The 25,721-nt window shown below is 48.6% G+C and overlaps 1 protein-coding gene across 2 annotated transcripts in view; it reads left to right on the top strand.

The window, feature by feature from the left end:
* LOC135804986 (HBS1-like protein) overlaps positions 1-25,301 on the top strand; it is a 35,349-nt gene extending 10,048 nt beyond the window's left edge. Inside the window, exons 5-20 of one of the 2 annotated variants that reach the window (XM_065318969.1) lie at positions 9,298-9,396; positions 9,804-9,870; positions 11,697-11,826; positions 12,815-12,884; positions 13,429-13,510; positions 13,774-13,857; positions 14,149-14,413; positions 14,808-14,882; positions 15,208-15,325; positions 16,834-16,902; positions 17,158-17,262; positions 17,463-17,553; positions 17,968-18,076; positions 19,446-19,543; positions 20,327-20,471; positions 24,089-25,301. In XM_065318969.1, coding sequence (XP_065175041.1) covers positions 9,298-9,396; positions 9,804-9,870; positions 11,697-11,826; positions 12,815-12,884; positions 13,429-13,510; positions 13,774-13,857; positions 14,149-14,413; positions 14,808-14,882; positions 15,208-15,325; positions 16,834-16,902; positions 17,158-17,262; positions 17,463-17,553; positions 17,968-18,076; positions 19,446-19,543; positions 20,327-20,471; positions 24,089-24,097 — 1,616 coding nt within the window. In that variant the 3' untranslated portion in view covers positions 24,098-25,301. Of the gene's footprint in view, positions 1-9,297; positions 9,401-9,803; positions 9,871-11,696; positions 11,827-12,814; positions 12,885-13,428; positions 13,511-13,773; positions 13,858-14,148; positions 14,414-14,807; positions 14,883-15,207; positions 15,326-16,833; positions 16,903-17,157; positions 17,263-17,462; positions 17,554-17,967; positions 18,077-19,445; positions 19,544-20,326; positions 20,472-24,088 lie in introns of both variants that reach the window. The other variant, XM_065318970.1, reaches the window with a different exon arrangement.
* Positions 25,302-25,721: the final 420 nt, after the last annotated feature.

The following is a 25,721-nucleotide window of genomic DNA, read 5'->3' as shown; positions in this document are numbered from 1 at the left end:
TAACGATCGGCTAAACGATTATTATTGTAACTACACAATTATACATTCTGTGAATTTCAATTTTTTTACGAGTCCAAGATCGCTGGCTACTCATGCTGCCCTCTGTTGCCCCGGCATGCGTTCAACCAGATACAACAGCAACTCGTAACAGTATGAGACCAAGAACTTTCTCCTCTGAGATAAAACTGCAAGAACAAAAACTGTAAACTGCTTCCTACAGTTCAAAACTGACAACTAAAAAACTTCAAAGGCATGGAAGTATACATTCTAGAATGACCAAAGCGAGAGCGCAATCGCAGCCTGCGAGTATCCACAGGACTGTGCACAAATGCAAAGACGAGTGAATATATTACGACTAGATAGCATGGAGACAGCACATGCATCAAACGATACGCTACTTGAATCTCAGACAATGCAAAGGTTGAGACTGGCCTGCGGTAACAATAGTCAATACATCAGGCGCCAGCAGCATGCACTAGAATAAAAGGAATGAAACCTGAGTACAATGAAAGGTCATGCAAGATTCACCACAAGCTGGTAATATTCCAGAACATATCCCCCTTCACTCACGAGCACAGGGTCAGCAAACAAACTGTGACGAGTGAGTACTACTACGGTACTGTATGATGAAAGAAAAACTTCATAGGTTGAGAGAGAGAGAGAGAGAGAGAGAGAGAGAGAGAGAGTACTGTCACAGGGCTGCCTGTAGCACTTCAGATACACAAGGCACAAACTACTCGGTGTCCAGAATAGGTACTAGATGGTGGATAGACCGTCGGTAGATCTTGTCGCCGATCTTAATATCCACTACTCGGACGAGCTTGTCTGCACCAGGATGCACTGCTGTGACTCTACCCATGGGCCATGTTCCACGGGGAGTGTTTGATGTAAGACACAGCATGATGTCACCTACGGCTACATTGCGACCTTGACGTTGCCACTTACGACGGACATTCAACAAGGGAACATACTCATCTCGCCACCTGTTCCACACGTCTGCTACAAGCCGCTGAACATACCACCAACGTTTGCGTGGGTCTCTGCTGGGGTGCTCGTCTGCTTTCACTTCCAGAGCCATTGGTGGGTCGAGTCGTCCGACGAGGAAATGTGCTGGTGTTAGAGGCTGCAAATCAGCTGCATCGGCACTTACAACTGTCAGCGGGCGCGAGTTCATCATGCCCTCAACCTGGCACATGGCAGTCACTAACTCTTCATCTGTGACGTCCGCTTTCCCAAGTACTGCTGTGAGTCCGCGCTTAGCCGTCTTGATGAGGGATTCGAATACGCCGCCGAAATGTGGTGCTCTAGGTGGGTTGAAGCGCCATCGCACGCCATCACTGACCAGTCGCTTCTCGATCTTCTCCTTGTCCATGGCCCGGACGGCCTCACGGAGTTCTCGCTCCGCGGCAGTGAAGTTGGTCCCGTTGTCGCTGACCATTTCAAGCGGGACACCACGGCGCTTTGTGAATCTCTCAAATGCTAACAGGAATGACTCAGTGGAGAGGCCATAGGATACCTCTAGGTGACAGGCACGAGTCTCAAGGCAAGTGAACAGGCACAGGTACCGCTTAGCCTGCGTCTTACCTCGGCCCTGCTTGGTCAGGAAGGGACCCGCGTAATCAGCTCCTGTACGGCTGAACGGTTTCAACGAGCCTGCAACTCGGAAGTCTGGAATCTGGCCCATCATCTGGGACGCTGGCTCCGCACGGTTCTTACGGCAAGTGACGCAGTTGCTTCGAACGGCCTTGACTGTTGATGTTCCGTGAACAATCCAGTAGCGTTGTCGCAGATTGGCCAGAAGATGCTGTGGCCCAACTGCATGGAAGCACCGATGATCTTCCTGTTCGATTATCAGCTGGGTTACTCGGTGCTTTGCTGGTAGGATGACTGGGTGGCGTACGCCACTTGGCATGTTCTTTGTAGCTTGCAATCGACCTCCTACCGTCATCAGGGGTGACTCTGTTGCACTATCGAACTGGGGACAGAGAGGTGCCAGAGGGTCCGATTTCAACATCGGTTGCCTAGACTGTAGACGATGGTATGCTGTACCATGGCAATCCTTCTGGGCAGTTGCAATCCAGTGCCGCTCTGCTACTGATACTTCGTCAGTGCTGAGAACTGGAACACTGATGGAGCGGGTGCCGCCAAGCTGTACTGGCACTCTCACTGGCGTGCTGGACTGGCTGTCCGATGCGGCATCCCCCTTCGTGGACTTGCTGTCACTGACTGCCTGCCGACAGTTTGCCACAAATCGCTTGCACCATGCTGTCACGCGTACCAGTCGCGACCATGTGCTAAAGCGACCCAGGATCTCGGAGGGTGGAGGGACGACTGCAACTAGCGCCGTCTTGAGCTGACCAGGCAGCGAGGATGTGCTGACTTCCTTCATCTGAGGCCACTCATCTGGCTGCTGGCGAAGAAACTGTGGACCGGACCACCACACTGCGTCACGGCACAGTAATGCAGCAGACAAACCACGAGTACCTTTGTCTGCAGGGTTGTTCTTTCCGGGAACATGTCGCCACTGGTGTGCTCTCGTTGAGGTCTGGAGCTCAGAGATTCGGTTGTCAATGTCCACTTTGTAGCGCCGGCTGTGGCTTTGGACCCAGCCCAAGACGTTCATCGAGTCCGTCCAAAATGTGTGAGCTGACACTGGGATACCGATGGATTCAGCGACGAGATGACTAACGCGAACGCCAAGCACAGCTGCTCTCAGTTCAAGCTGCGGGATCGTCTGTCGCCTCACTGCCGGCTTCGCTTTCGACATCGCTAGCGTTATTCGGGTGGTACCGTCTGGGTAGCTGGCTCTGACATACACAGCGGCTGCTATCGCCCGATCTGAGGCGTCGGAGAAGCAGTGCACGGAAAGACTGGCGTCTTCGGATGGCTGTTGTGGATCCTTGAAACAGCGGCTGATCTCCAGGTTACTCAGGTCTGGGAGGCCTTGGAACCAACCCTGCCACTTGACGACTTGTTCCTTTGGCAGCAGGTCGTCCCATCCCTGTCCCAGCAACCAGGCATCCTGCAGGAGTACCTTAGCCGTGATGACGTATGGCGAGATCAGGCCACGCGGATCGAATATGGAGGCCAGGCCGCGCAACACAGAGCGTCGGGTGAATGTCGTGATGTCCTTCATTTGATGCTGGAAGGTGAAGGCATCCTTCTCGGCGTTCCAACTGACGCCGAGAGTCTTGACAGTTGGGAGGCTGGTGTCACTGTCCACATCTCGGACGACATCAGGTGACCTATCTTCCTCTGGTATGGTGTTCATCACTTCAGCTTTGTTCGACAGCCATTTTCGCATGTGAAAACCGCCCTTGGCAAGTAGCTGCTGCGTTTGCTCTCTGGCCTGGATGGCACGCTGTGTGGATGGTAGTGATGACAGCATGTCGTCAACGTAGAGGTCTTTGCTTAGGCACTGCACGACGTCAGAGTCGTACTCATCACCGTGGTGCTTGATGACCTCTTTCACCGCTCGTCCTGCCAGATACGGTGACGCCTTAGCGCCGAAGAGCACACGGGTGAACTGATACACCTGCACTTGGCCATTGTCATCATACCCCAGAAAGCGATGATAGCGCTGGTCACGTTCCGCCAGTTTGACTTGGAGGAACATCTCCGACACATCACCAACAAGCGCAACTGGTTCCAGTGAGAATCGGATCAACACACTGGTCATGTCGTTTTGAAGTGCAGGACCTGTAAACATCTCATCGTTGATGGAGTGTCCATCCCAGCGGGCTGCACCGTCAAATACTATTCTCACTTTTGACGTGGATTTATCTGAGCGTACTACCGGGAAATGGGGTAGGTACCACTGGTCGTTGCCGTCTTTGGCTATCTCATCCGGGTCCACGCGTCTCACGTAACCCTTGGCAATGTGTTTCTGCATAACGTCAGAGTACTGCTGCTTCACGGCTGGCCGTGACTGTAGCGAGCGTTGTAGACTGCGGAGCCGCTGCTCAGCCTGAGCTCTGTTGGACCTGACACGTGGCTTACCGCTGTCATTGATCCATGGGATTCGGACAGTTACCCGGTTGCCGTTGCAGCTGATTGATTGGCTCGTGAGCTCCTCGGCTCTTCTGTCATCGGGTGAAGGCGTCTCCTCTAGTGGGTTATCTGTGCCCGCCGACTCATCTCGCCAGAACTTCTCTACTAGCTCGGTCAGCCCATCAGTTAGCACTGTGTCAGTAGCTGGTGTAGTAGCTGTGATTGCACGAGTGGTGTCGACTCCTGTACCAATGCACACCCACCCGAGAGGAGTTCGTCGAGCAATGGGCGCTCTTGCTGTTTCTGCTCGCCGTTCTTCTAGAGTAGCATGAAGCTCGATGGCATTCAGGCCGATAAGCGCGTCGATCTGACTGCCCTTGATGGATGGGAAGTCAATATCACTGAGATGCGGCCAGCTGCTCTTGTGCTGATTCCAGTTCACTGCCGGTAATGGCACGGTGACGGTGGGCAGAACCCAAGCTTCAAGCTTGTTCATGGTCTTGTCGCCCAGAGCCGCCACTTGGATCTGTACATGCTCACGTCTTGCTGCGGTCTGCTTGCCGCCTACTCCGGAAGTGACGAGCTGCCGCTTGGGTCCACGCACATTGAGGGCTGTTGCCACGGACTGCTGGACATAACTCGTGGACGATGCTGGGTCCAGGAGTGCATTACCTTGGAGGCTCACACCATTGTGTCGGAATACAACAGGCACAACCATGAATGACCAGTCGGGGAGATGTCCTATCTAGGACATCGCACTCTGAATGAGTCTGATTGGTTACCTGTCCCAGAGTTGTCATGGAAGCGTCGGTCGCGCACACGCGATGAAAAGAAGTGCTGCGTGAGCATTTCTGAATGTATGTGGAGGATGCACGATCGTAATGGCGATGGATTTCTTTCCGAATTGGTCAAGTTTGAGGGAATAGGCGGAGAATATCAGACATCGGCGGGGATTGAGGTAGTGTATATTCGATTCTCCATCGAATACCCGACCGAATGGCCGTTTTCGTTTGGGGATTTCATGTGGGGTTTCTCGTAGCCACGCGGCGCTTCTTTGGAAACGATTGGTTCTAATTTTGAATATTTTGCCTTTGGAATGTTTCTTCACGCCCCGTGCGTTCATTTCGCCCCAAACCTGGCCATGCAGAGGACGAAGACGAGCCAGCAGGCACTAGGCTTGAAATTACTGCCTGGAAGATATTATTTGGCCAAAGCTTGCTGTTGGCGTTTTTGATTTCTTGGATACGACAGCTGTTGGCTAAAACTGGACCTTGGACGGTCTTTCTTGGATATCAACCCAGGACGTGGTGGCCATGGACGTATCGCCATCGCTTTCAGCCAGATCCTTCTGCTGCCTGAAGCCAATGGCGAAAGTAAAAACTTTATCGCAGCAGCAGCTACTGCTCTGCTGAAAGTGCGAACACAAATTGCTTCGTCAATCCTCTTGTGCACTTGCAATTTTCAATGTGACCAAAACGATTCGCTTGCCAGTTCCTTTGTCCAGGCGTACTCCACAACGAGGAAAATAAAATTCGTGAAGGCAAGAGGCAAGATACGAATCTCGACTCGCTTGAGGCAAGCCGCCAGGAGAACGACAACTAATAATAATTATTACTTTTGAGACGAATGGCCTTCGTTGCGTTTGTTTTGAGTGCGACATGTTCATCTTCCTCGGACGCGACACAAAGTTTTGAGTCACGTGTCACGATTACTATGGGAACAGCATAGTATGTATGCTGGGGCATGCTGGGTTCCGTGGTGTCCTATCTAGGACATCACCAGGACTGATGACTCGCCACTGCCAATCTCTGGCTGATGACTTGCGCAATGTGTTGTAGCAATCTTGGCAGGACCGCCACTGCTGGCCGAAGCTGCGTTGGCCTTGATTGCGGCATTTGATGGGTCTGCAGCGGAATCCGAGCGTCGGATGTTGTAGTGTAGCATGTCATGATGCGTGCGGCTGCACTTTGAACAGGGTTGCCTGGTACAAGTCTTTGCGCGATGATTGAGACCGAAGCATAGGGCGCAGACATCTGGCTTGGACTTGATGACTTTCCATCGGTCCCTGACCTCCATCTTAATGAAATCGGGGCAGCGGTGGAGCTGATGCGCCTTGCCACACGAGGGGCAGCTTCTGTCGGCACCTGCATCCTTGCTAGTTGCCACAAATGTTCGTTCAGACTTTGTAGCACTCTGCTTCGACCATGATCTTGCTGGTGCTGGTGCTGAGGCAGTGACTTCTGTCGACCGGAGTCGTTCATCGGCACGGCGTAGTGTGTTGACGCGTCTGAGGAGCCACTGTGTTAGCTGGTAAATATCACAGTCAGCATCGTCATACTTCTCCATGTACCTAAGCAACAGCGATTTCGGCAACTTCTGCGTAACCGATAGGTACAACTCACGGCCCGGTGTTACTGCACACATCTCCATATTCATGAGCATCGTCCGGAGTCTGAGGACAAACTTGGCAAAGTTGTCGTCTGACTCTTTTAGCTTCGGCCACTGCAAAATCTCCTTCTCTTGGCGCTCAACAGTGCGATTGTCGCCGCCATACCATGCATCTAGCTCCCTAAGGATGGTGTGGTAGGCTCCTGGACCGTCAAGCACGCCATCAACAAGGTCGCTGGCCGTGCCATGCATGAGACACTCACGCAGTTGTGCAAGTTTGTACGCTTCAGTCGTTAGTGGATCTTCGTCAACAACGCGGCGAAAGTTCTGCTTCCACCGGTCGTAGTCACTAGTCTTGCCAGAGAACTTTGGTAGCTCCAGTGGCTTCACGTGAAAGCTGAAACTAGCAGGGTGTAGTGTCTGCAGTTGAGGTGGATAGGGCATGAAGGACTCTGCTTGCGGGTTTAGCACCTGCTTGGAGTGTTCTTCCACTGCCACTGGTGTTGGTGGCTGCTGTTTGGCCACTGCTGTATGCTTCTGTGGTGTAGGCCATGGTGGTGTTGCATTCAGCATTGATACTGCCTTCTTGTTACTGCCAGGCAGTCTTGATTGTACTGCTGCACTGCTTATTGCTGGCTGTACAGGCACTGCATTACTAGCTGCCTGTATGGACACTGTAGTACGTCCTACAGGCGCACCACTGGCCATTGACTTCTTGGCTGGCACTACTGACAGCACTGTACTGGTCACAGACTTTTGAGCGGGCGCGCGCATGAATGCTTGCGCCACTGGCCCCAGGGCAGGCACGCCAAACGCATTGACACTCCATGTACTTGACTGAGCTGGGCTGTCTTCTGCCACACCTAATACAGCCTCAGGTTGTGTGGGCGCATTCACAGTACGAAACGTACCTTGCAAACTCCTTGGCTTGCCGTGGTCGCGTTGTCCGTTCACTCCACCGACATCACTCATCGTTCTGAAGTGCTCCCGCGGTGGTAATACGAATTTTCCACCAGGTCCGACCAACTTGTCGTGCTCAGCAAGACTCTTGGCAGTCAATATTGCCCTGCCACTGGATGCAGCGTTTCCAGTCTCTGATTTGCGAGACGACACTTTGCTCCCTGACCCGGATCGTAGTGCAGCTGCAGATTCAGCCTCGGTCGACCAACTTGTCGTGCTCAGCAAGACTCTTGGCAGTCAATATTGCCCTGCCACTGGATGCAGCGTTTCCAGTCTCTGATTTGCGAGACGACACTTTGCTCCCTGACCCGGATCGTAGTGCAGCTGCAGATTCAGCCTCGGCTCTTCGAACCTCCAGTTCCTTCTGCACCAAACTTGTCTCACGAGCCAACTTGCGTGTCTCGGCTTCCTCCTCCAGCTCAGCGATTTGCCTTGCAGCCTCAAGTTCTACACGAAGCATCTCTGCACGAAGTGACGCCTGCGACGCAGCAGTTCCTGAAACTTTCGAGGGCGCATGTCCTGCAGAGCTCACGCTGTCCGGAACGTCACTCCAGTTATCAAACCCGTATCTGCTCGGCGGTCTCCCTTTGGTAGACCGCGAGCTCCGTCTACACTCAGCGCCTGGGACTTGCTCGTCGTCACGCAGGACTTCTTGGATCTGGCTCTGAGATCCGGCTCGAATAGGACCACTATGGCTACTCATGCTGCCCTCTGTTGCCCCGGCATGCGTTCAACCAGATACAACAGCAACTCGTAACAGTATGAGACCAAGAACTTTCTCCTCTGAGATAAAACTGCAAGAACAAAAACTGTAAACTGCTTCCTACAGTTCAAAACTGACAACTAAAAAACTTCAAAGGCATGGAAGTATACATTCTAGAATGACCAAAGCGAGAGCGCAATCGCAGCCTGCGAGTATCCACAGGACTGTGCACAAATGCAAAGACGAGTGAATATATTACGACTAGATAGCATGGAGACAGCACATGCATCAAACGATACACTACTTGAATCTCAGACAATGCAAAGGTTGAGACTGGCCTGCGGTAACAATAGTCAATACATCAGGCGCCAGCAGCATGCACTAGAATAAAAGAAATGAAACCTGAGTACAATGAAAGGTCATGCAAGATTCACCACAAGCTGGGAATATTCCAGAACAATCGCCAACGACAGAAAGCGGGCACATAGATCTGATGATCTCGCAATAAGTTCGTCAGCTGTTCGGGCTGACCAGACGAATACAGACAAGACAGAGGCGACACACTGGTTGCAACACAAGAGCTGATGGTGCCCTTCGCCTGTGACTTCGCTGACTTCGACAGTGAAGTCAGAGAAGCTGGCAAGGGGTGCAGATCGGCGGATTTCGACGGATGAGCTGACTTGAGGCACGCCAACAAGTAACTAGTTGCTTTTCCTGTCTGTGTTCACAATAGGCCCAGACGCCAGGCCTAGCTCGTAGTTGAGTGAACTGGTTCGCGAACCGTCGACAGACTGTGACGGAAAACACGAAACTAAAGACTACTTTACTGTCTATAGCTCAAGACTACTCGCATGTGATATGTGGAGGGAACTCCAGCCCTTGCAGCTAGTGTAGACACGTACTGAGCCTGCCAGTCCTGCATGTTGCACGTAAGAAGCAGTCAGCTGAAAACACGACGACTGTGATCGCGTTGATGTTTCTCAGATCACGCTTGTACTTTTACACGTACATCGATATTGCAAGTGTACAGTCATGTACATAGGCGTGTCGTACTCGCACCACTTTCGGTCTATGCACGCTTTATGCGACCCCGAAAGGGGGGAGATCCCGTACCGAGCGTAAGTACCGTTCTACTCGTTCAGCCGATAAAATCAAACCAACCGCTCGATTTATTTCTTATCGAATAAGTAACGAGTAATCGATATAATTGTTTCAGCACTATTTGTAATCGCCCCTTGTTGATGCTGCTGATTCAGGTAACTATAGTCTGCACATAGCACCACCTCCACCTGTAGTCACAATGGCTGTACCGTCATCCGCACAGGTGTCTACCGCCTCGGCCTCAGCAACTATTTGTAAGTGTGTTCTTCCGTTGGTGCTTTAGTGTTTAGGTGCCACTCGATCCTGTCTATTTTTGCGTGTGCCAATATTTGGCTGCTGTGTTTGTTTGGGGATATGTCGAAGTTGGCCACCATTGCTGATGCATTAGGTATTTTGCTGACCTACCCGCTGTTTACAGTGGCTTTGCTTGTGTGTGTGTGTGTGTGTGTGTGTGTGTGTGTGTGTGTGTGTGTGTGTGTGTGTGTGTGTGTGTGTGTGTATGTGTGTGTGTGTGTGTGTGTGTGTGTGTGTGTGTGTGTGTGTGCGTGTGTTTTTAATTAAAAAAAGTGTCAAACTGGGTATGGTAGTTATGCATCCTCAGAGATTACATGCTTGACTTGTTCTCCTCTTCTTCTTTGTTGCTTGTGATGGCACTGTTCAGGCAGTCGTATGCCTTCTTCACCGGCCGCATGCTTATCGCCAGCGCTATCAGCCGCAAATAGCAAGCCGTACGTATCAGCACACTCACCTCAACTACCCATTCTAGTATTTTAAAAAGTTTATAAAAGAAAGGCAACTTCGCCCATGTCTCACAGACTACTTCCTGCCCGCCGTACACGTGCTGTGTTATTGCTGTGTTATTCCCGTAGTTATGCAAAAGGGCGCTAGCCAGGGTCCACACAGCTTTAATTTCGTGTTTGTTTGTTTGTGCCATTGGCATGCCTGGCGCTATCCCGTACCTGCCCCGTACCGAACCATCAAGGACAGCATCCCGTACCTGTCCCGTACCGTACCATCAAGGACAGCATAATTATAATATGCGCATCGGCATGCCTGGCGCTATACCGTACCTGTCCCGTACCGTACCATCAAAGACAACTGGCCACAATATTCAAATAGGGCTTTCAAATGCAAGATCATAACGTGAAGCAACTTGGAAGAATGAGTATGTATGCGAAGTGTATCGGAGGAATGCATGCAGGGCGATGGTGCGGGTTCGAATCCTAGGTTATGTCTAAAAAATAGGAGAAATGAAAAATTTATAACGTACCTATGCCTTTGCCTATGCCTATGCCTATGAAGCGGAAAGGTGGTTCTTGACCAGGGAGTTGTACGACTCCTTGTTCTTGACCTCCCCGGTACGCGAACCCGTCGATTTTTTTAATGCCTTTTTGCCTAGGTCATTAAGGTGGTAGACGGCGCCGTCGTATTACTCTCGAATGCAAAGAGAAAGTTGACTCTCGCTAGGCAAAAAAGCATAGCGTAGGGCCCTGAGCTTCCAAGCTCTCTCGTTGCTGATGAACTTGTGTGTTAATCACCACTCACTCCTAACACACACACTCAATGGTTTCTTTGTTGCAAACACACTCCTCTTCTTCTAATGCCAAATTTTCCTGCCTGGCCCATCACCATGGTGTGCAATCAAACCGAAGGCAAACAATAAAGAGAATCCGCGGTGTGGAATAAAAAAAAAAGCTGTGAATGGTGTTGAGAAGTGTGCCAGCTAACGTGTTACCTAGGTGTGAAGGCTAAAAGAGCAGGTGAAAAGGGAGGGGAGAGAAGTGCGGAGCTGTGTACATGTATGTGTGTAGGTGAAATGACAGACTTTGACTAATTTTTGCATGTCGTACTTGATGCCACAATACATGTCATTATGTGTTTTATATGTGTGTGCCACCTTGTTGTATAGTACTTCGCAACAATGTGTCTTCGCTTTGGCGTCACTCTTGTGGCTCAAGCGCCGCATTATAATTCACACTGATATCCACTCACATCCACGCACATACACAGCTCCGCACTTCTCTCCCCCTCCCTTATCGCCAGATTTCTTACTCTCCAGACATAAGTTACACCATGGCTGATACATTTCTCAACATCATTCACTGCTTCCTTTACACTTCACAGTTTATCTATTACATTTCTTGCTTGTTTGCCTTCAGTTTGATTGTACGCCCTGGGGATGGGCCAGACCGGAAAATGTGGTGTCAGAAGAAGAGGGGTTTATTTGCAGAAAAGAGACCAATGGGGTGTGTGTTAGGAATGACTTAGATTGAGTGGCGTGTAAACAGCTGCGGTGGAGCGTGTGAGTTCTTAGAGTACTTGTATGTATACATGTATGTATAGTTGCGGTACGTGAATGTGACGTCATGAGTACGTTGCCAGGGTGCACTGAGCTGTCTGCTAATGATTTTTCTTGAGGTAGAGTCCCACTTGCCCCATCTGTAATTTATTTATCTACACAAATTCTTCCTGCTTGCAGAAGACCAGGAGATATGGCGGGGTTGTTTTTTGTTTGTTTGTAGGGTTATGTCTTTGGTGTTGTGTTCATTCTCAGGTCAAGCATGACATCCAGCCCAGCTACAAGTCGTGCTGACTTGCGATCTATCAGCCCGCAAGTGTCAACGAAGGCAGATGACTCATCCATCGCCGAGGACACGGCTGGTTCCGGGAGGAGAAGCAAGGCAGTGAGTTCTCCTCAAGGCGTATGCACTCGTGACGCCCGCTCATATTTTAACTGGTCGCAAAGCAACCGGCACCAAAGACAGATCATGGTTTTTTTTATCGTTTCCCTCAAAGTATAGTTTGTTCTCTCACGCAGGACGAATCACTGGCGAAAAGGATCTCGTAGTAACATGCAGCTGCGCATCAAAATCATGTAGAAAATGGCGACCATGTGGTTTATCGACAAAAGGGCCAAGAAGAAGACAAAGCAAAGAAAACGGATTGCTGTGACCGCTAAGCACACTAGCCAAGTTCCTGTGTATTGCGATTGAGCATGCAGTCACCCGATCACGTGAATAGTGTCTACGCGTGCAAGTCATATAATTATATATATGACATTCTCCACAAAAGAAAACAAAGACAATTTTCAAGTCTAAGTAGCCCAGAGCGCGAAAATAAACGCCGTGAAGAATATTTTGAGACTGAATGCAATGGATTCGCATTGCAGAAGTAGACGAGTCAAGCTAGAATGTTTGTGATTCTGGGAACGGCATCATTCATGGTGAAAGCTAGAGAGGCACAGAGAAACTAACCATTCCTGTCAAACAAGACTGGATTCAAGAGCAACTATGAAGTAAGACGTGCAGCAAGAGTACATAGTGCATGCTATGCGGAGCTATTTGTCGGGAATTTAATTTTGTTATTTTGTACTAAATCAGTAAGTGAAATGCCAGAATAGTGGCAACTTATCCAGCCTTTTGGTAGGTGTCCTTGTGTGTGGACAAAATTTTCAAGTTTCAACCGGACAAGCTGCATTGCACCTTTCTGAGCTGGACGAAATTATTCACCGGCTAAGTTCTCTGCTTCTTCAGTAATCTCCCGAGAGGTCACTCCAGTGGTAGGTTGGGCTACGAGTGTCAACATGATCGAACTGTTCATCTTTCTAATGGGTGTGTTTGCGTGTGTATGTGTATGTGTGTGTGTGTGTGTATGTGCATATGCTTTCATTAGGCGGTAGACATTGCGGCCGAGTATGCTAAACGTCAGGCGGGCAAAGAGCTAATCAACATGGTTGTCGTTGGTAAGTGCGGCGTGATGCTCGTTATTGGGTGCACACCACTGGGTGGGTTGGTATGCAAGGATTTATCTGCAGCTGTGCTGGGTGGTGATGTGTGTGCTGGTTCTCTTAGTTTCTCTTCACACCTGTTGCAATCTGTGTCTGTTAGGTGTGATAATGAAGCAGCCCAGACTGCTGCAGTCCCTCATCTATGCTGACATGAAATATGATGATGTTGTTGTTGTTGTTGTTGTTGTTGTTGTTGTTGTTGTTGTTGTTGTTGTTGTTGTTGTTGTTGTTGTTGTTGTTGTTGTTGTTGTCGTTGTCGTTGTCGTTGTCGTTGTCGTTGTCGTTGTCGTTGTTGTCGTTGTTGTTGTTGTCGTTGTTGTCGTTGTTGTTGTTCGTTGTTGTTGTTCGTTGTTGTTCGTTGGTGTTCGTTGGTGTTCGTTGGTGGTGTTGGTGTTGGTGGTGTTGGTGTTGTTGTTGTTGTTGTTGTTGTTGTTGTTGTTGTTGTTGTTGTTGTTGTTGTTGCACATTCCCTGTGATTGGCTATTGGCTTGGGCATCAGGTCACGTGGATGCTGGAAAGAGCACGCTAATGGGTCATCTTCTCGTCAAGCTTGGCACAGTGGGCAAGCGGACTATGCACAAGTACGTACAGGACCGACCCCTTGTCTGTCTCCATGTACATGTATGTGGGTACAGGTGGGCCAATGGGAGGGGTGTAGATTAGCCGCTGGGTGATGCAATAGCCAGGGGGGTCATCTTTTCAGGATCCTGTCTGATTCTGACTACCTCTCGCTATTCCTCTTACTCTTACGATTTTTGCTATCAATCTATTTACTAGTACAATGTACATGATTGTATTGCTGTTCTTGCCCTGGCATGCTTGGTATCCTTCCTGTCACCGCTAGGTACGAGACTGAGAGCAAGAAGGTTGGCAAGGGATCATTCGCCTATGCTTGGGTTTTGGATGAGACGGGAGAAGAACGGTCGCGGTGAGTATTGTGCCATTCCAGTTGTCTGTGCCCTTTGGGTCACTCCTCTTCGACTACTTCTCTTGCTAGCTGTTTCTAGAGTGGAATGCAATGTACATTGTGGAATCTGTGAAATCTTTATGATGCATGTACCAGTATTTTGCATGGATGTGTGTGCAGTTTGATACTTTGACCCACTGGCACTTGCCAGTGTTACTGTTCTGCCCCTCAACGTGGTGTAGGTAGTATGCTCTGTGGACCCTTTCTCTGCTTGATTGTTATATGTATTGTGTGTGTGTGTCTTGCTCTTAGCGGAATCACAATGGATGTGGGCATAATGCAGTTTGAAACGGACAACAAGATAGTGACATTGCTGGACGCGCCAGGCCATCGCGACTTCATACCCAACACAATCACTGGTGCAGCTCAAGCCGATGTAGCTCTGCTGGTCATCGACGCCAGCGCCGGCGGCTTTGAGTCTGGTTTCGAGGCTGGCGGGCAGACGCGCGAGCACAGTCTGCTGCTGCGCTCACTGGGGGTGCAGCAAGTCGCCGTTGTCATTAACAAGCTTGACACGGTATGTTGCCTCTGTGATGTCATCATGCCGGTCCTGTCTGTGTTGTGTTGTGCTGGATGTCCAATGATACTTGTAGCAAGATACGTATATAATACATCCCAACAGTATGCTTGTTCGTGAAATATAAACCGATATACAAACCGAGGCACAGCCGAGGTTTGTATGATGGTTTTTATTTCACGTACAAGCGTACTAGTGGGATGTAGTATACTTATGCTGACCTTCATACAAACTGACAGTCAACTCCTTCTGCTTTCAGCAAGGAACAGTGCACAAAGGGCCTCCGGCGATGGGCGTCAACATGGTCAAATGGTGTGTGTGTATGTGTGTGGGTGTGCGCGCGCGCGTGTGTGTCTTTGTGGTTCTTTCGATGCTCCGGATTGCCATTTCTAAGATGGATTGGTCATCGGATCGCTTTGAAGAGATCGTGTCCCGGGTGAAGACATTCCTGCGCCAGGCTGGCTTCAAGGTGTGTACATTGTACTGCTGATGGTGGTTGCTGCTAGTGCATATTGGCATTCAGAATGTGGTCACATGTGTGGCTTGGTGTTCAGAATGTGGGAACTTGTGCATTTCTCAGCTGCAGCATTGTCACTGTCGTGTTGATTTTATCTGGCTGAATAAATAGGCTTTGCTGGCTTTTTTTTCTTGCCTAGATATTAATAGATCTAGCTCTGATGAAATGCTAAAGAGCCAATACATGTACATGTCTGTGATGTGGACTAATGGTGGTCAGGCACTGTTACCTTGCCCTTCAACCGTGCATGTGTGCGCGCCTTTGGTTTCTTGTGCAGGAATCCGATGTGTCGTACATTCCGTGCAGCGGCCTCGTTGGTGAAAATCTGGACAAGCGCTCTACATGCGGCCAGTTGACAGCCTGGTACAGTGGACCATGCCTCCTGGAGGCCATAAGTAAGCATGCCAGCAGGACAGGTTTTTCTCTTCTCTTGTCTTTGAATGGTTTTCTTCACTAGAACAGTCTATAATGCCCATGGGAAAGCAAAGAGTTGACATGCTGAACAAACTGTCATTTATATTTTTGAATTACAACCATCGTGCCATTGCTTAAAGGGGAAGTTAAGGCAAAAATTAAAATTTCACCAGTTGTAGTCTTCGGGGTGCTGAGTCGAATGGTCGTGGTCCGAGGAAGCTGAGACGCTCCCTTCCTACTTGAATCCCAATCGAACTCGCGCACTTCCACCGAAACTGGGTGACTGCGCCCTACTAGATGGGGATTTGTATGCAAAATGTCACTAAAAGCGCCATTTCGTTCTTATAAAAGCACGGATGACCGCGATTGGCCCATATGTTGTAGTCTTTTGGACGCTGAGTCGACTGGTTTTGGTCCGAAAAGGCTGCGATGCAGCGTTCCTCCTTTATACCCAATCGAACATGGTTGAACAAGCGGTCACGTGCTCCTGCGTACGCCAGTCACCTGGTCACCGTGCCTGCAGGGTACAACTTACTAGCCTGTTTGACCTTTTTTGGGTGCAGTCCTGTCACTCGAGTTGAACCTTGGTGTGAAAGTTGTCGCCTGCTGGCGTGGTGACCTGGTGATTTGGGCACCCAGGAGCACGTGACCGCTTGTTCAACCATGTTCGATTGGGAATAAAGGAGGAACGCTGCATCGCAGCCTTTTCGGACCAAAACCAGTCGACTCAGCGTCCAAAAGACTACAACATATGGGCCAATCGCGGTCATCCGTGCTTTTATAAGAACGAAATGGCGCTTTTAGTGACATTTTGCATACAAATCCCCATCTAGTAGGGCGCAGTCACCCAGTTTCGGTGGAAGTGCGCGAGTTCGATTGGGATTCAAGTAGGAAGGGAGCGTCTCAGCTTTCTCGGACCAAGACCATTCGACTCAGCACCCCGAAGACTACAACTGGTGAAATTTTAATTTTTGCCTTAACTTCCCCTTTAAAATATGCACGTAAGCAAGAGACCAGACACTGAAGAAACCAGACCAAGAAATAAGCTCCAGTCCTTGTGCCAGTAGTGACCAGGCATGCAAAGTGGGTTGTTCTAAGACCTTTTAAAACTGAGAAGCGACAGGGTTCTCCTGCCTGTGAGCAGTTTTGTCCAGCTGTGCTGCTACCCATAGTCAAGTGGGAACTTGTGGCCAGGCACAACGGGTACTTACTGTAAACCGCCCAATGTTTTCATCAACAAATCTTCGCGATTTCTCAGAACCAGCAAGTTTTGTGACGTTGTTTCTTATCTGATTACACTGAAGGTGCACGGGTAGCACGGGTACCCGACTGACTACCTGCGCACAGCCTTAGTAATATGCATACATGTAGACCACTGTAGACCCGACTACCTGCGCACAGCCTTAGTAATATGCATACAGCTAGCTGCGCACAGCCTTAGTAGACCAAGACAGTATGTTTGAGACTGTGTTTGTGTTGGTTTGTGTAGATTTGTTCAAGATAGCCGAGAGAGCAATACGGCGACCATTCAGGCTCTTCATCTCTGATGTCTTCAAAGGTAACTGCCGTGGCTGTCTGCGCGCCTTCCCATCTGCTTTCTACAATAGGTTGTGGTTTTGGCATTTCAAAAATCCATATTGCCTTTAAGTTTTGTTCTGTATTGTTTGTACATGTTACTGCAGTTGTGCATCCTGCAGGCAAGCTGACAAGCTCTGTTTAGTTTTGATGGTAACCTTCTTACTTTCATCTGCCTGCTGCTGTATGTGTGTGCGTACGCCTGTGTGTTTGTGTGCGCTTGTGTGTATGTGTGTAGGTATGGGCAGTGGCATTACGGTATCTGGCAAAATCGAGTCTGGAGCTGTTCAAGTATTGGATCGAGTGAATGTCATTCCAGCATCCGTAGCAGCCAATTGCAAAGGTTTGTGCAAGTGCCAGTACTTACCCATGTGATTGTGTCCATTTTCGTAACACATTCGGATATCTGGATCTGTGATACGGGTTCAGTCACTGACCCCTGGTGCAGGTGTTCAGCTGTCGTCATTGTTGTTGTTATTGTCGTCGTCATCATCATCATTGTTGCCATTGCTGTTTGTTTTTCTTCTCTTTTCATTGTGACAGCACTGAGTCTGCATGATGAGTCTGTGCAGTGGGCATGTGCTGGCGATTTTGTCAACGTTACCCTGACTGGTGCTGATATGACCGAGATTGCGTAAGTGCATCTCACAGCATCACCTAGTTACTGGGATTGGGTAGAAACTAAACTGCTGCAATTTAGACCTTTATACTCGTACATGTATCCACTGACTTGTTTTCCCTTGGGGAGCCAAAGTACATGTATCCACTGACTTGTTTTCCCTAGGGGAGCCAAAGTACATGTATCCACTGACTTGTTTTCCCTTGGGGAGCCAAAGTACATGTATCCACTGACTGTTTCCCCTAGGGGAGCCAAAGTACATGTATCCACTGACTTGTTTTCCCTAGGGGAGCCAAAGTACATGTATCCACTGACTTGTTTTCCCTTGGGGAGCCAAAGTACATGTAGTAGAAAGTAAATCTCACTTCATACCGGAAAAGGCTGCGCGCGTGCGCGCGCGTGTGTGTGTGTGTGTGTGTGTGTGTGCAGTGTTGGCATGGTACTGTGCAGCCCCTCGCTACCTATACCGTCCACCACACGCTTCCGTGCACGCATTGTTGTTTTCGATATCGATGTGCCCATCACTCTGGGATATCAGGTATGAAGTTATTCTCATCATGTAATGCCTACTTGTCATGTCTAGTACCAAGAGTCCATAAACAAGAGTATGCAACTGTGATCTCTTTTCTATGGGCCAGATGCGCGGCGCGCTGCCTTTATTACATCATTCAGCTGCAGTTCGCGCACTGCGGAAAACCAAACACCGCACTTTTCCTCTGGTTTGAAATGAACTTTCGTACGAACTTGAGTTCACGCGCCAGAATTTAGAGATCGCGTGGGTACTGGAACGAATCGAGCAAAAACAGATGGGCTCGTACGAGAAATTGTGAGTTTGAATGCATGCTTTCAGAGCGTGATGAAGACAAGTTACGTAATGAAGGCAGCGCGCCGCGCACTGACCCATAACCACAGTTGCATACTCTTGTTTATGCACTCTTGCTAGTACATGTACTGACTTGTGCCAGATTAATATTATCATAATATATATACAGTCAACTTCGCTTATAACGACACTCGGCGGGGCATCAGAAAAGTGTCGTTATTCGCGAAGTGTCGTTATATCCGAAGTCTCATTAAATGTGTCACAGTTGGATGGGACTTTGCTCCGGGCATGAAAATTATGTCGTTATTCGCGAATTGTCGTTATATCCGCAGTCGTTATTAACGAAGTTGACTGTATCAACGTGTGGGTTGTTGACTTAAAGAAAATGTTGGGAAGTGGTAGCCCGGATTCACTGCTAATCTTACGCTTCAGTAGCAGCCGGCGCCTCTGTCCTTTGCTCTTGGCGCTGCTCTAAGCGATTTGAATACCCCCATCATCGATATCTTCTGTCATGGCAGCTCCATCATCAGTGTTTACACCGAACTCGACTCTCACTTCATACCGGAGAAGGCTGCGCGCGTGCGCATGTGTGTGTGTGTGTGTGTGTGTGTGTGTGTGTGCGTGTGTGTGTGTGTGCATGTGTGTATGTGTGGTGTGTGTGTGTGTGTGTGTGTATGTGTGGTGTGTGTATGTGTGGTGTGTGTATGTGTGGTGTGTGTGTGTGTGTGTGTATGTGTGGTGTGTGTATGTGTGTGTGTGTGTGTGTGGTCATGTGTGGTGTGTGTGTGTATGCATGCACGCTTGTGCATGATGTGCTGGCCCGCATGCGTCTCCTGATTATAACTTCAAGTCCTAACATTTACTCAAGTAAACCATTTCACACGCATACTGGTTTCGAAGCATTTCCTTGGCTGGTTTTAAAGTGCTTTCTCTAGTCTTTTGTCAATGGAACACGTGTGCTTTCTCTAGTCTTTTGTCAATGGAACACGTGTGCTTTCTCTAGTCTTTTGTCAATGGAACACGTGTGCTTTCTCTAGTCTTTTGTCAATGGAACACGTGTGCTTTCTTACTTCCGCACGTGTAGGTGATGCTGCATTATCAAACCGTCAGTGAGCCTGCCATCATGAAGCGTCTGGTCAGTCTCCTTGGAAAGAATGGCGCGGTCACCAAGAAAAAGCCAAGGTTTGTGACGAACTTTTAAAACGATGCTTCCTTGGGCGATTTTTAATGTCAGCTGTATTATGATCTGGCTTAATGCTCATAGTGTCAAGAGCTTCTGTCCTGGGCGTAATGGAGAGTATCACATATGTTGAGTGACCTGAGTTACTGTGCTGTATAGTATACCTGGACAACATGCACCGAGTTTAGATTGCTAATTGCGAACACAGACAGATGTGCAGCTGGAAATGTTCAAACTGAGTAAACTCACGTCTGCTAGGTCAAGGGACATTGACCTCCTCTACGTACCGATCTGAAAATTACATTAATTTTCTCTTTCTTTTGGCTTTGAACTGGTCGCTTGTCATCGTCTGATCAAGCTGCTGCGACTTGTCGGTGCACACATCAGGCACACGTGTTGGCTTTATAAAACCCTTGACCCTGTCTCTATCAAAGGCGTGCTGACATCACATAGTGGCATAGGAATATTGGCCTATGTCCAGCGGCTTTTATTGCGTTTTCTTGATTGTTTGTATACATACCTTGTAATTTCATTCGCGCTCCGCTCTGGAGCAGATCCGAGATGCCAGACTGGGTGCTATACATGTAGGTGCAGCCAAAGGTCCATCCCAGCAGACAGTTTGAGGGAGGGAGCAGGACCACAGCAAAGCAAAGAGTCTATGGATGCGTGCTTTCTCGTTCGGGAGGCGGATGCCTTGGGAGAGAGGAAGGAGAGAGGCGAAACAAACTCGTGTTTTTGTGTGTGCACGTGGGTGTTGTGTTGTGTTGTTGTTGTTGTTGTTGTAGGTGCCTGATCAAGCATAGCAATGCCATCGTTGAACTTCACACGACACGCCCGGTGTGCATTGAAGCCTACAAGGACTTCAAGGAGCTCGGTCGGTTCATGCTGCGCTCCGGTAATGCTACTGTTGCAGCCGGTATTGTGACCGAGGTGAGTGGTGCACTATGGAACATTGTACAGGGCGGAATGGCTGGAATCTGTTGTGTAGAGATCTTTCTCTGTACAGGAGGCCTATCTCCAGCAACTAGATCATGATATTGTTATTATGCTAAGCTATCTAACATGATACGCCCTATGGAGAAGTCACCTAAACTTTTCTGGAAAAAATCGCAAAATCCGGTATATTTCAGAGCGGCATCCGGGAAGATAATGTCCCAATACCCTACCAATGAACGGCCATTTCTTGCTCCATATATCTATAAAGAAGTGCTCAAGACAACAAAAGAACAAAAACAAACAAACAAAAAACAGACCGATCTTCTGGTCAAGCTTTTGGTGAGCTATCGTTAAACCGGGAAACCAAGGCTCCAAGTAATGAGGAGGGGGGGGTTGTCGGGATTTTTAGGGTTTTTTTTCAGGCCAATATGATTTTTTACATGAGACCAAATTTTTCAGTGCTGAGGCAGAAAACAGGTGAGGAAACAGGAGAATGAAATACTAACTTGGTGTGTATAAAGAAGAAAAGAAAATGATAACACCCCAAAAGCGCTATAATATAATCGGTTGTGGCGACAAACGCGATTAGGCCGGCTGCAGGGACGCCGTAATGCCGCACTCGCCCCAGCACCATTCAAACAATTCCCTTCGGCAGTTCACGGCGCGAACTTCAACAAAGCCCCGTGAATGCGTACCAGGGGAAGGCTAGACAGCATGTCTCTAGACATCAATAGGCATCGTATAAAAAGCCAGTCAATGGCACTAAAGAGCGAAAGCCTTTGTCACGGTTCGGTTTCACTCGCGCACCGAGCCCGAGCTGGCAGCACAAACTAACGCCGGGCGCGAGCTGGCAGCACAAACAAACGCCGTACTCACACGAGACCGTTGGGCCAACGGATGGCCACAGCCGTCAAAAACAGGAACAAACCCATCCACGGCTCTTTCTCTTGCTAGCTGTGCTGCTGCGTGCATCCAACTGTTTTGCAATTTCTCCCTCCCACCCACGCCTCCTGGTACAGTGCGTATCGGTTATAGCGTGGTCGTGTAAAAGAATATACTGCCTACAAGAATAAAACTCTCATGTTTTCATAATCATAACATGGATTTCAAGTGCATATTTATTCTTACAAGCAATTTTATCCCATAGTAGAATATATCGGTCCTAAGAATGGACTTTGTGTAGCGAAACATGCCAGATTAGTACAAAGTGTATCGCCTGTAGTAATAACATCTGTCCAATTCCGTTCTGATCTGACTCGTTGCGTCGTAGTGCTGCAGATTCAACCATTGTGGTCATGTAACCCATGTTGCATAGCCACATGGTAAGCCTATGGGACTATGACCAGCCACATGCACAGAAGTACTGCGTTGCATGTACGATGATCTTCCTGCCCCTGCGTACATGCATTTGATATGCCACACTTGATTTATCGTGTGTAAGAAATATCGGAAATAAGAATAGACAGTCGTTTTTCAAACACCCACGCTATAACCGATACCTACTGTATTTATTATCGCTCTACACTTTCCTACGTCTCACAATGAGTGCCACTCAGTATGATGGTACTCCAAGCTACATTGTATTTGATCTGTCCTAGCTCACTATTCTGGACAAAATATTAATTCAATTGCAATGAAGCGGCGGGGGCATTCGGCGGCTTGGTCTGATTCCTAGCTTGTTGGTAACCGGCTTGAGATTTCCAAGGTTGCTATGACAACGTGCAGTCATGCGCAGGGCCACCCAACATGCATTTGGGGGCCCAGGAAAGACAGAAACGCGTTGCTAGGCAACAGCAAAAGCGCTCGGCGAGTATCACGCTACTCATGCAGCGCGCACGTTGGCTTAGGGTATCACGCTACCCTTGCGCTGCGGGGTACCACATTGCCCCTCGCTGGAATCAGACCCGCGCCCCGGATACCTTGCACTGGCCTCCTGACGGCCAAATTCAACCAACTTGTGCGCTGTGACTGGGGTTGTGCATGTATTAGCAACATAATGTGGCCCAGGTCAGCAGACTTTCAATTAGCCAAGCGAGCTACTCAGGCCAGGGTGCATGATCACTATTCGCAGCACTTATTGTCCATGCAGCAGTCGGGTTAAACAATATTAAGAAAAATGGGAATCATTATTAAACCACAGAGCGCGAAAGTTGCACCAAATCATAATTATTTTAAATAATAGATAAAACCGGATGAAAAACCAAGAAACAAACAAACAAACTGATAATAAAAATGAAATGAAACTTATAATAGAAGAAAAACACTAGGGAACGAGTTATGAAGCAACTATCCACGACTGTAACAAGATAATAAGCAGTCAGAAAGTGCGATAACAGGGCACAAAACTGACAGGCTACTGAGACATTCAACGACCTCACATTCAACGACCTGTTGGAAGGGACGAAGGGCTTCAACACCTTGCCGCTAGCAGAGCTACTTGGCTGTCTGTGATCATGTTGCTAGAAGTAGCTGCCACCTGGTCCTGTTCGTGAAGCTCATGGTCTCGTACGGTGGTGCTCTGTCGTACCTGACAAGCTAACTGGGGTCAACAGTTTGAGAGCAGGCGATGGTTGGTACGCCGACGACGTTTGGGACGTTGGATGGCTGATGAACGATGACGGCTGAGAAGGGGTGCATCCCGCGGAGCTATTCCTGCATCTCCCTTTACGACTAGAAGCACAACTCCCCCATGTCGCCCTTCCTTTGCGCAGCCACACCCGGCGCAGGTGCTGGTTGCCGTGAGACGTTCTGGCCGCGAATATTCCCGAGTAAAATGAGAGCAACAAAAAATGCTTCTGACCAGCACATGCGCACGCAATCCCCACTTATAACCAGGGTAACCAGGGTAACCAGGATAGACTCACAACTTGTACAATACACCACTACTAGTATTTTGTTGTGCTGGTATCAAATAGGATGACAGCTATCTTAGAATCTAGAGCAATCGCAATAATCAACAAAGGGCGTAAAGTTCATACTGCACCAGCCTGTCCCAGCTTCTGAATAGGGTTGCGGCAATTGCTTGCCGCTGTTCGTGCTGGCTGTGTGTGGCTGTACTGATAGCTGTGCTGGCGTTTGAGCTGACGGGGTGGGTGGTGCGGACAGCTGTGATGGCGACTGTGTTGCATATTCAACCTTTTGCGTTCTTTTTGCTCTGTTACGCTCGTGTGAGTTGTACTTTTGAGATGTATCAATCACTCTTCGTCAGAGCCTTTCAGAACTACAATATACATTAATAATGAACTGCTGAACAGGCCGAAAGCTGCTGCTGCTGCTGCTGTTGCTGTTGCTGCTGCTGCGGCTGTTGCTGCTGCTGTTGTTGTTGCTACTGCTGCTGCTGCTGCTGCTGCTGTTGCTGCTGCTGCTGCTGCTGCTGCTGCTGCTGCTGCTGCTGCTGCTGCTGCTTACCCTCCTGACCAGTACACTGTGTGCTTTGAAACTCTTCGCTTCCATTCTCTTCTGAAAAACTTGTTATGGACTTTGCCTTGTTGGTGCAACATGTCAGTCTTCCGTTCAGTACTGTGATATGCACTGTGATATGCAGTGTATTTATATTATTGGACATGACTGTGCTCTGAGCGTGACTGTCCGTTTGTGTTTCTCATGCTCAGATCCTCTGAAACGTAAGACGAGCCGCACCAGCCAGGCACATTTGCTTCTCAAGTGTTGGTGGTGGCAGCAGCAGCAGCAGCAGCAGCAGCAGCACAGCTGTTTCCTGACTCCCACGTGCCCTGTGCTGTGGTCATGTACGTACTTGCCATGTGTACAATGTGTACAGTATATGTGTACAGTATGTGTACAGTATATGTGTATGCGTGTGTTTGCTTTTAAAACTTATGATGATGATGAGTGGTAAATGCCTAAATGGCCTGGCGCACAGTGTTGGCCAGCTGATAGTACCTCTAGCCAACCTGGCTTTGTGCCGTTGCAGATGTAGTTGACCCTGTGCGTGTGTACATACATTGTATCATAACCCACCTCCATTCGTCCCCCCCCCCCCTGCTTTACATGCCAGGTTGTCATACACACTGCCCACCATTTAGCCCATTCCGTGTTTAGCAGTGTGCATGTACACCGTGTTCATTGTAGTTCATTTGTATATGAACACCTTTGTGGGGCATTGTATGTAGCAGCTGCATGTTGTTTATTGCGCCTATACTCATTATTTACATCTCCGCATTGCCCGCCATACTCATCTCAATAATCATGCTTTTCGCAGCTCTGTTCATTCCTATTTTCTTCCCCGTATCCTTGGAAGATGTCATTTTCTAAAATCTTGCCCTAATTAACATGACTAGCTTGACCATGAACCTGAACTCTGATATGTTATTATTATGCCCTTACCGTAAAGTCTTGTATAAAAGCCGCACTTGAATAGAAGCCGCCCTCGAATAGAAGCCGCAATTTTGGGCCCATCAAATCACACATAAGCCTGGTTTTAGTGTTGACATACATAGAAATACCTGTCTTGTATAGAAGCCTGTCTCATATAGAAGCCTGCAAAATTTCACCAAGAAAGTCATAGAAGCCGCGGCTTTTATACAAGACTTTACGGTATATGCCCTGTGCGCTTTTCGTTCTGGAGTCCGAGTGCTGGCCAACCTGATCCGAAAGAAAATTGCCGTTGCGAAACCTTATCATACGTCTTAATCAGTACGTGCGTGGAGCATCTGTTGTCTCGTCCTCTTCTCTGAAAGGGTTTGAAGCTAATCATCGCATGTACCTTTTTTTTTTTTTAATATAATTTGTGTGCGCCATGGAGTCATGTTGCCGGCACTGCTGTTATTGCGTCGCTCAGTAAGGACATTTTGGTTTCAGTGTTCACTCTCTTGTGTATCTGTTCTGTTCACTGCCTGGTAGAATAGCTTGCAGGCAGCTCCTGGACATGGCATGATGCATTAGCGGCGAAAGGGGTGATGTTCTTAGTGACATCCGTTCTTTTTGTAGCTTTATCTAACCTATGGATTGAAGTCTGGCATGGCTCTCGTGGAAAGAAGATTGCCATTACGGCTACTGTAAAAGCAGAAATTTTCGGTGGTGTTTTATTTTCGGTAACTTCGGTGCCGACAATTTTTACCGAAAATAAAACGCACCGAAATTTTCGGTACAACCGATACTGTATACATGTAGTACTAGTACACCTACCTGGAGAACGGGTTTTACCGAAAATTTCCCGCTACCGAACCGCCGATTTTGGCGAATACCGAAAATATTACACCACCGAAAATTTCTGCTTTTACAGTA

Source organism: Sycon ciliatum, chromosome 1 (assembly GCF_964019385.1).
Source record: "Sycon ciliatum chromosome 1, ocSycCili1.1, whole genome shotgun sequence".
Lineage (NCBI taxonomy): Eukaryota > Metazoa > Porifera > Calcarea > Leucosolenida > Sycettidae > Sycon > Sycon ciliatum.
The sequence above is the reverse complement of the archived record's forward strand: the minus strand, read 5'-3'. Positions and strand labels throughout refer to the sequence as shown.